At 47.4% G+C, this 10,667-nt stretch overlaps 1 protein-coding gene across 2 annotated transcripts in view; it reads left to right on the top strand.

The window, feature by feature from the left end:
• The first annotated feature begins 231 nt into the window (after positions 1-231).
• The window catches only part of ASPSCR1 (ASPSCR1 tether for SLC2A4, UBX domain containing), a 70,718-nt gene continuing 60,282 nt past the window's right edge, over positions 232-10,667 (top strand). For both annotated transcript variants that reach the window (XM_040330799.1, XM_040330798.1), the window contains exons 1-3: positions 232-355; positions 5,924-5,979; positions 8,716-8,830. In XM_040330799.1, coding sequence (XP_040186733.1) covers positions 266-355; positions 5,924-5,979; positions 8,716-8,830 — 261 coding nt within the window. In that variant the 5' untranslated portion in view covers positions 232-265. The remainder of the gene's footprint in view (positions 356-5,923; positions 5,980-8,715; positions 8,831-10,667) is intronic.

The following is a 10,667-nucleotide window of genomic DNA, read 5'->3' as shown; positions in this document are numbered from 1 at the left end:
GTGGGAAGCTACAAGGCGTGGCTGAGGCGTCCAGAGGACGTACGGTAGGCGTGGTTGAGGCGCACATAGGGGCGTACGATAGGCGTGGTTCAGGCGTACAGAGGACGTACGGCAGGCGTGACTGGGCGGGTTTTCAGTGCCATGGCAACCGGCGGGGCTCGCCTGCGCATCGCAGCAGCTCTCCCCTGTGCCTGGCGCTCCGCTCTCTGTCTGACTGTTGCCGTTTCAATAAAGTTACTTGAAAGCTTCCGCAGCGTCAGCCAGTATGGCGGCCAGCGGTGCCGGGGTGACGGTGTTGGCTCCCAATGGAAGGCGGCAGGTGGTGAAAGTGACAGCCGGGACCCCTCTGTTACAGGTGGGGGGGACACACCACACCTGACCTAGGCCCGGGGGGGAGGGGGAGGGGTCATGTCATAGGTGGGCCAGATGTTCTGTCATCATTCTTCTTCTGACTGGGATACAATGTGTTGTGTGTGTGGATATATTTATCATAATACATGTGTATAATAAATATATCCAGCTCTTGCTTTTAGTTGGGGAGGGCTACAGCCCCTGTCTGGTGTTTGTCGCTTCTCAGGACTCCACTGGTAAGATTTCCCCTCACTTCCTGTCCTGGTGACAACATTGGGGGGGAATTTTGGTGACAACATTGTGAGAAGACAACAATGGCGGAGGCCGATAACGCTTATTATTTTCTTACTAAATGGTTGTGTGTCCTTGTGTTGGGTCCCCCCTCCCCTTTCACTTCCTGTCCTGGTGACAACATTGGGGGGGAATTTTGGTGACAACATTGTGAGAAGACAACAATGGTGGAGGCCGATAACGCTTATTATTTTCTTACTAAATGGTTGTGTGTCCTTGTGTTGAGCCCCCCCCCCCCCCTCACTTCCTGTTCTGGTGTGAATGTGATCACCCAACAGGAAGTGGTGGGATATCTCCCCCAAAGGGGACACCAAGGGAAAAGTAACACCCCCCTCCTTTTCCTGCTCTAGGGGCTCATTTTATGGTGTTACGTTTCAACACGCGCATTATAATGGGCGGTCTGCAAACCGCGAGCCGCTGAAAGAATTTCTGCGGTCCTGTGATGTAAAGGGGGACTCCGCTGTAAAAAATACTCCAATGAGGACTGTAATGTAAGGAGGGACTCTGATAGGGACTCGCGATGTAAGGCTCGATTCACATCAATGCATGTTGCTTTTGAGCATCTCTGCAGTGCTTTTTGCATCGCTTGCCGCCCTTTTGGATACGCGTTTATTTTTATTTTTTTACACTGTATATAGCTGGTTGCTAAGGAGAGGGCCGGGAAGCCGGCCGCCGCGTCCTTAACAACCGATGAGTCATCAGCTGTCAGCGGGCTGAATGTAAAAAAAAAACAAAAGGGATGCCGGCTTAAAAAAGAAAATGTGGAAAAAAAAACAGCGGGGGTCCCCCCTCAGGTCCATAGTATGGATTCAGAGGGGACTCCCTCATGCCCACATTTTTTTTTTTTTAAATGGCATGGGGGTGCCCCCAAAATGTTTACACTGTATATAGCTGGTTGCTAAGGAGAGGGCTGGGAAGCCGGCCGCCGTGTCCTTAACAACCGATGAGTCATCAGCTGTCAGCGGGCTGAATGTAAAAAAAACAAAAGGGATGCCGGCTTAAAAAAAAAATGTGGGAAAAAAAACAGCGTTGGGTCCCCCCTCAGGTCCATACCAGACCCTTGGGTCTAGTATGGATTCAGAGGGGACTCCCTAATGCCCATTTTTTTTTTTTTAAATGGCATGGGGGTGCCCCCAAATTTTTTACACTGTATATAGCTGGTTGCTAAGGAGAGAGCCGGGAAGCCGGACGCTGCGTTCTTCACAACCGATGAGTCGTCAGCTGTCAGCGGCCTTCCCCGCTGACAGCTGAATGTAAAAAAAAAAAAACAGTTGCCGGCTTAAAAAAAAAAATTGCGGGGGGGGGGGGGGGGGGGGAAAAACAGCGTGGGGTCCCCGATTGGGTCCATAACAGGCCCTTGGGTCTAGTATGGATTCGGAGGGGACGCCAATTTTTTTTTTTTAATGCCATGGGGTGCCCCCCAAAATCTATACCAGACACTTAACCAAGCTTGAAGCCCGTAAAGTCAGGAAAGGGAGGTGACGAGCGAGCATGCCCCCCACCCCCTTCTGAACCATACCATGTCGCATGCCCTCAAAATGGGGGGGGGGGTGGGTGCTTTGGGGAACCCCCCCACTCCAAAGCACCTTGCCCCCATGTTGATGGGGACAAGGGCCTCTTCCTGACAACCCTTGCCCGTTGGTTGGGGTGTGCAGATCCCGCCCCCCCCCCCCCTATGTAAATGGGTATCGGGTATGTGGTACCACCTACCCATTCACCAAAAAAAAGTAGTGTAGTGTGACAAAAGACAATTGACAGTTTTTGACAAGTCCTTTTATAAAAATGTCTTCTTCTCCTGCTTCTTCCTCTGCTCTTCTTCTTTCTCCTGTCTTCTTTGTCCGGTGTTCTTCTTCCTCCGCACCCGCCATTGACCCTCCTCCGATGCTGCATCCCGCTGATCTGTCCGCGCCGATGTCAAGCGTTTCTTAGATATCTATGGGGCGTGGTCATCGGATGACTTCACCCGGAGGCCCCGCCCCCGTGACATCACAGACACAGACCCATCATGCCCCCAGGCGGGGCCTCCTGATGACATCATCCAATGGCCACCCTCTATAGTTATATATAGAAATGCTTGACATTGGCGGTGACAGATCAGCGGGACGCAGCATCGGAGGAGGGTCATCGACGTGAGCGGAGGCAGAGGAAGAACACCAGACAAAGAGGACAGGAGGAAGAAGACATTTTTAATAAAGGACTTGTCAAAAACTGTCTATTGTCTTTTGTCACACTACTTTATTTGGTGAATGGGTAGGGGTACAATGTACCAGACACCCATTCATATGGGTAGGGGTATCTGGGGGCCCCCTTGTTAAAGGGGGCTTTCAGGTTTCGATAAGTCCCCCGCCCGCAAACCCTGTCAACCACTGGGCAAGAGTTGTTGGGAAGAGGCCCTTTTCCCCTCATGTTTAGGGCATGCGGTCTGGTATGGTTCAGGGGGGGATCGCTCGTCCCCTCCCTTTTCTGACCTGCTGGGCTGCATACACACATAAGTGTCTGGTATGGATCTGGTTGCCCGCTTGTTAAAAGGAGGCTTCCAGATTCCAATAAGCCCCCCCCCCCCCCACCGGGCAAGGGTTGTCAGGAAGAGACCCTTGTCCCCATCAACATGGGGGCAAGGTGCTTTGAGGTGGGCGGGAGAAAAGCCCCCCCCATTTTAAGGGCATGCAGTATGGTTCAGGAGGGGGGGCACTCGCTGGTCCCCCTCCCTTTCCTGATTTACCGGGCTTCATGCTCTGTTAAGGGCCTGGTGTGGATTTTGGGGGAACCTCATGCCGTTTAAAAAAATAAATAAAATTGGTGTGAGGGAGACCCCTCCGAATCCATACTAGACCCAAGGAGGACCTTGCGTTCTTTTTTTCACGTGTTTTGTTTTTGTATCCGAAAATTCCTTTTTTTTTTTTTTTTACATTGCTGATGACTCATCGGTTGTTAAGGACGCGGAGGCCGGCTTCACGTCTCTCTCCTTAACAACCAGCTAAATACAATGTAAAAAAATAAAAAATAAATTAAATATCCATAAAAAAAAATATCCCATAGTTTGTAGACATCATAACTTTTGCGCAAACCAATCAATATACGCTTACTGGGATACCTTTTTACCAAAAATATGTAGCAGAATACATATTGGTCTAAATTGATAAAGATTGGATTTTTTTTATTGGATATGTTTTATAGCAGAAAATAAAAAAAAAATCTATTTTTTTTTCAAGATTCTCAGTCGCTTTCGTTTATAGCGCCAACAATACTGTTGTCCTTACTGTTGTCTTATTTATTTTTTTATTCAAAAAAGTGCGGTTGTAAGACCGCCGCGCAAATACGGTGTGACAAAAAATATTGCAATGACCGCCTTTTTATTCTCCAGGGTGCTAGAGAAAAAAAAATTATAATGTTTGGGGGGTCTAAGTACCGTATATACTCGAGTATAAGCCGACCCGAATATATGCAGAGGTACCTAATTTTACCACAAAAAAATGGGAAAACGTATTGACTCGAGTATAAGCCTAGGGTGTCCATGTGCATGCCTCACTGTGCCCATGCCTCACTGTGCCCATGACTAGACTGACATTTAACATGGGAGTCTATGAAAGGGGTGCCCAGGTTTGAAAAATCGGTGCTCCCCAGCTGTAGGTCCCCCAGACAACAAGCTTTGCATACTTGTAGATGAGAAATGGGGCTACATGTGTGCCAAGTTTCGGGTCCAGGGGACCTACGACCGGCCAGTACCGAGTCCCCAAATCACTGGAGAAATTACCATTTAACATGGGAGTCTATGGAAGGGGTGCCCGGATTTGAAAAATCGGTGCTCCCCGGCCGTAGGTTCCCCGGACAACAAACTTTGCACACTTGTGGAGGCTACATGTGTGCCAAAAAAAGTGCTGAAAAACTCAAATTATACTCGAGTATATCCACTTCCCGCCCGGTCAATGGGAGATTTACGTCCGGGAAGTGGTTCTGAAATCCTTACTGGACGTCTATGGACGTCCTGCAGGATTTCATGCCGCGCGCGCGATCGGTGATGCGGGGTGTCAGTCTGACACCCTGCATCTCCGATCTCGGTAAAGAGCCTCCGGCGGAGGCTCTTTACCACGTGATCAGCCGTGTCCAATCACGGCTGATCACGATGTAAACAGGAAGAGCCGTTGATGGCTCTTCCTCACTCGCATCTGACAGACGTGAGTAGAGGAGAGCTGATCGGCGGCTCTCCTGACTGGGGGGGTTCACGCTGATTGTTTATCAGCGCAGCCCCCCCTCGGATTGCCACACTGGACCACCAGGGAAAAAAAAAAAAGTCAGTGAAAAAATAAATAAATAAAAGTCAGTGAAAAAAAAAAAAGAGCAGGAAAAAATAAAAAAGATGCCAATCAGTGCCCACAAATGGGCACTGACTGGCAACATGGATAAATCAGTTCCGCCCCACAGTGTCCATCAGTGCCACCCCACAGTGTCCATCAGTGCCACCCTACAGTGCCCATCCATGCGCAATGCCCACCTATCGGTGCATATCTGTGCCACCCATAAGTACCCATCAGTGCCGCCTATGAGTGCCCATCATTGCCGCATACCAGCGCCTCCAATCAGTGCCACCTCATTGGTGCCCATCAGTACTACCTCATCGATGTCCATGAGTGCCCATCAGTGCCGCCATATCAGTGCCCGTAATTGAAAGAGAAAACTTACTTATTTACAAAAAATTTACAGAAAAAAATAAAAACGTATAGTGCCTGGTATGAAAGTGGATATAGAGTAATTGTCTAGCAAAAAAAAACATTTTTAACTTGTAAACAACACATCTGAAATAGAGGCTCGGTCCGTTCTGTTCCAGTATCTTCCTGCCCAGGCATGCTGAGACTTCTAGTTGTAAGGCCGTGGTTACCAGTGCTGGGGAACCGTATGTCCCTTGGAATTCGGTGTTCTCCCTTTTGGCTGTACATTCATGGAGATCCTTAATAACTTTGCCAACTTCTGATTCAGGGGTTGTATCACTATACGGCCCGCAATAGATGCTTGATTGCACATAATAGAAGTATTTGTTTATAGTCGTTCCAGCATGATCCGCACTGATGTTGTGCTGCTTCAATGACACTTATTCATTCATTAAATAGCTCTGTTTGGAAGTAATTTCCCCACTCGTTGAGGTTTCACCAATATTTGGTAATTGTCCATATGATTAATTCAGAGTCATCTTTTTCGCTTCCTTTTAGCAGTAACAAATCTTCTTCCAGTGTTGATGAGTTGCAGATCAGTTATGTTTGGCGTCTGTGTGTTTTTATAATGGCAGGTGCTGGAAGAAGTCTGCAAGAAACAGAATTTCAACCCCAGAGAGTATAACCTAAAGTGAGTTCAGATTGATTTTTTTAAATGTATTTATTTTTGTTTTATTTTTGTTGCGCAGTTTGCTTATTTGTAGCACCATCTTTATAAACAATGGGGTTTATTTACTAAAGCTGGAGAGTGCAAAATCCGGCTAACTTCTACATAGAAACCAATCGGCTTCCAGGTTTTATTGCCAAACCCTAAGTGCCGGTGTTCTGCCAATGAGTGTCCCCCCAGCGGATTATGCCCCCCCTGAACTGCGCAGGCGCGGCGCTTGCCTCCGAAAATAGGCAAACATGTAGAGCTGAGAGTCGGCTCTAGACGGGGCCTGTGTGGACCTCGCTGTAAGTGGCCAGTCGGCCTAACGTCCTCGCTTCGCTCGCTTGGCCTCCTGGCTAACATCCTCCATGTCCACGGGGATGCTAAGGAATGAGCCTGAATGTCAGAAGTGTAGCACAATTTGGTGTGCGCAGGAGCCGCCTAAAGCTGACTCTTAGCTCTACATGTACAGGTATTTTCGGAGGCAAGCGCCGCGCCTGTGCAGTACGGGGGGGCATAATCCGCCGGGGAACTTTTTTGGCAAAATACACCGGTTCACACAGGGGCAACCCGACTTGCATCGCGTCTTTGCAAGGCGATTTGGAGGCGACTTTAGCACGACTTCAACGTGACTTTGAGCAACTTATAACGCGACTTGAAGTTGCCTCCAGGACAGGCGACTTTGGCTGTGGCCAATCACAGAATAATCACCTCTGTGGGAGGGAGGGGTTTGCCTGAGTAAACTATTTTTTTTTTCCTGTTAAGATGGAGATCCGACTTTGAAATCTATGGGTACAAGTTGCCTAGATGTCGCCTTGAAGTAGTACAGGATCCTTTTCTAAAGTCGGAGCGACTTTAGTAGTGTACATTAAGACGGCTCTCATTGACTAACATGGGATTACTGATGTCAAGCGACTTGGGGCGACTTGAGGTCTGACAAGTCAGATCCCAAGTCGCTGTAGTGTGAACCGGCACTGAGGCCCCGTGTACACGGGACGCTGCTAACATACGTTCAGAGGCAGTTGGACGTTTTTTTCCACTGCCCCTGAACTCAATCAGTGTCATCCTATGTGACCATGTACACAATCTCGTTTATTGCCGTTTTTAGGCAGTTGCGTTTTAACCACTTGCCGACCGCCCACCGTCGTTATACGTCCTCACTTTAGAGATGAATATCTCGGTAACGGTAGCAGCTGCTGCCACAAACGAGATATTCATCTCTTCTGTGGGCGGCCGTGTTAACGATAATGGCGGTCTCCGCGGCGAATTCGCCGCGAGATCGCCGTTATCGGTGGCGGGAGAGGGCCCCCCCCCCCTCCTGCCGCTGTTCCGCGCCCTCCGCCGCTTACCGTAGCCGTCGGTAGCGGCGGAGGAGATCGCGACCATCTGGCAGCTGAGCGGGGACGAGACTGAAGGAAAAATCTCCTTCGCCCGTCCCCATAGCTCCGCTGGGCGGAAGTGACGTCAAAACGTCAGTCCCGCCCAGCGTCTTAAAGAAACATTTTTTTTTTTTGTCATTTGAAAAAATGACATTTCCAATTTTTTTTTTTTTTTTTTTTGCATTTAAGCCCAAATATGAGATCTGAGGTCTTTTTGACCCCAGATCTCATATTTAAGAGGACCTGTCATGCTTTTTTCTATTACAAGGGATGTTTACATTCCTTGTAATAGGAATAAAAGTGATAATTTTTTTTTTTTTTTTCAGTGTTAAAAATTCTAAAATAAATAAAAATAAATGCGAAAAGCAAAAAAAAATTTTTTTAAAGCGCCCCGTCGAGCTCGCGCGTAGAAGCGAACGTATACGCGAGTAGCGCCGACATATGAAAACGGTATTCAAACCACACAAGTGAGGTATCGCCGCGATCGTTAGAGCGAGAGCATTAATTTTAGCCCTAGGCCTACTCTGTAACTCAAAAAATGCAACCTGTAGAATTTTTTAAACGTCGCCTATCAAGATTTTTAAGGGTAAAAGTTTGACGCCATGCCACGAGCGGGCGCAATTTTTAAGCGTGACATGTTGGGTATCATTTTACTCGGCGTAACATTATCTTTCACAATATATAAAAAAATTGGGCCAAATTTATTGTTGTCTTATTTTTTCATTTAAAAAAGTGAATTTTTTCCAAAAAAAGTGCGCTTGTAAGACCGCTGCGCAAATACGGTGTGACAAAAAGTATTGCAATGACTTCCATTTTATTCTCTAGGGTGTTAGAAAAAAAAATATATATAATGTTTGGGGGTTTTAAGTAATTTTCTAGCAAAAAAAAATGGTTTTGTCTCGTAAACACCGACTCTGAAAAACAGGCCCGGGGCTAAAGTGGTTAACCGTGTTTGTTTGAAAGCAAAAAAAATAAATGGGTTCAGACGCAGAAATTTCCACGTTTCAGACGCCAAACGCAGTAATCCGCGTTTAGCAGCGTTTCATTTATAGAGTATTTTTGCCCATTTAAAGAAAAATATATATATATTTTTTAACTCTTCTAAAAGCAAACACAGCACGTAAACACGGCAAAACTGACGTTTTAAACGTGGGTTACTATCTGTCAAGTTTAATCATTTAGGAGCAGTTGTAAAAACGTCCCGTGTACATAGAGCCTAACTGAACCAGCTGAAGTCAGAAGCTGATTGGCTGCCATACACAGCTGCACCAGATTCTGAGTTCTCCGGCTTTAGTAAATCTACCCCAATGTTCCCGTAATCCGAGCCGATTCTTTTCAGGTTTCAGAGGACCGTGCTGGATCTTTCTCTTCAATGGCGATTCGCGAACCTTCCGAACAATGCCAAACTGGAGATGGTGAGCTGCTCGTTCCAGCGTGCCGGAGCAGATTGTTCGGTGAGGTTTCTTCTGCATCCTGTCTGTTTGATTTTTCTATTCAGAGATCATGAATGTTTGTAGTTAAAATGCTAATTTTGTTGGATTAGTTTAGCCCCCCCCCCCCATGTGCACAATGTGTGCACCCCCTGCTGAGAGATTTTCCTTTACATTAGCCATGCTCACTTGGAAGCCCAGGGGCCACATTCACATATCTAGAGCATCTGTGGTGGCCCCCTTTAAACTGAGAGATAACTGTCGCCACCTTGGAGGCTGCCATTTTGTTGGCTAGTATCGGAGCGGAGTAAAGCCTCGCACACACGATCAGGTTTCCATTGGACAAAGCGTAGGCCTTTTGTCCGAAGGGCGTTGGCCTTGAACTTGGATTGCATACAAACGGCAAAGAATTGTTGTCCAACAAACACGCAACCCTTTAGCGCCACCCTTTGGGCAACTTCTGCTAATGTCTCATGGTTGTGAGAGTTGATACCGCAGTCAGGCAACAGTCAGTGTCTGCAATGAAGTCCTCGGCATACAAACAGACTGGTGATGATGTTTACACAACCTCCTGAAAGACAAAGTCGGAACAGGAAGTGCGGCTCAGCTCGGCGTGCGCCTCAGCGTGGAGCGCAACGCTGCGTCGTCGGGCCGGAAGTGACCAATAGGATGACGCGTTTCACAGCATCCACAGTTTCATCAGATCCATGGAGTCTATGCAGGGGAAGCACATTATATAGACCAGGGAGGTTCTGTGATTGGTCATCAGCACACAAGCATTTGTTGGAAAATCGCTATAGCTATTAGTATACAATAATCTACGATATAATGATAATGGCAAAAAGTACTGGTCAAATTACATGCGGGTATGATCAAAACGGATATTCAGTCATATAAAAATACTAATATACATACAAAAACGGGCATACAAAGCTATTACTGAATTATGCAGATACCACATGCATGTCTCCGGTCTATATAATGTGCTTCCCCTGCATAGACTCCATGGATCTGATGAAACAGCGGATGCTGTGAAACGCGTCATCCTATTGGTCCGTTCCCCTCCCTACGTCACTTCCGGCTCGACGATGCGGCGTTGCGCTCCACACTGAGGCGCACGCCGAGCTGAGCTGCACTTCCTGTTCCGACTTTGTCTATTCGAGGAGGTCGTGTAAACATCATCACCAAAGTCGGAACAGGAAGTGCAGCTCAGCTCGGCGTGCGCCTCAGTGTGGAGCGCAACGCCGCATCGTCGAGCCGGAAGTGACGTAGGGAGGGGAACGGACCAATAGGATGACGCGTTTCACAGCATCCGCTGTTTCATCAGATCCATGGAGTCTATGCAGGGGAAGCACATTATATAGACCGGAGACATGCATGTGGTATCTGCATAATTCAGTAATAGCTTTGTATGCCCGTTTTTGTATGTATATTAGTATTTTTATATGACTGAATATCCGTTTTGATCATACCCGCATGTAATTTGACCAGTACTTTTTGCCATTATCATTATATCGTAGATTATTGTATACTAATAGCTATAGCGATTTTCCAACAAATGCTTGTGTGCTGATGACCAATCACAGAACCTCCCTGGTCTATATAATGTGCTTCCCCTGCATAGACTCCATGGATCTGATGAAACTGTGGATGCTGTGAAACGCGTCATCCTATTGGTCACTTCCGGCCCGACGACGCAGCGTTGCGCTCCACGCTGAGGCGCACGCCGAGCTGAGCCGCACTTCCTGTTCCGACTTTGTCTTTCAGGAGGTTGTGTAAACATCATCACCAGTCTGTTTGTATGCCGAGGACTTCATTGCAGACACTGACTGTTGCCTCATCCGTACTTCTTACCATCCAG

This window comes from Rana temporaria, chromosome 12, assembly GCF_905171775.1.
Source record: "Rana temporaria chromosome 12, aRanTem1.1, whole genome shotgun sequence".
NCBI lineage: Eukaryota > Metazoa > Chordata > Amphibia > Anura > Ranidae > Rana > Rana temporaria.
The sequence above is the reverse complement of the archived record's forward strand: the minus strand, read 5'-3'. Positions and strand labels throughout refer to the sequence as shown.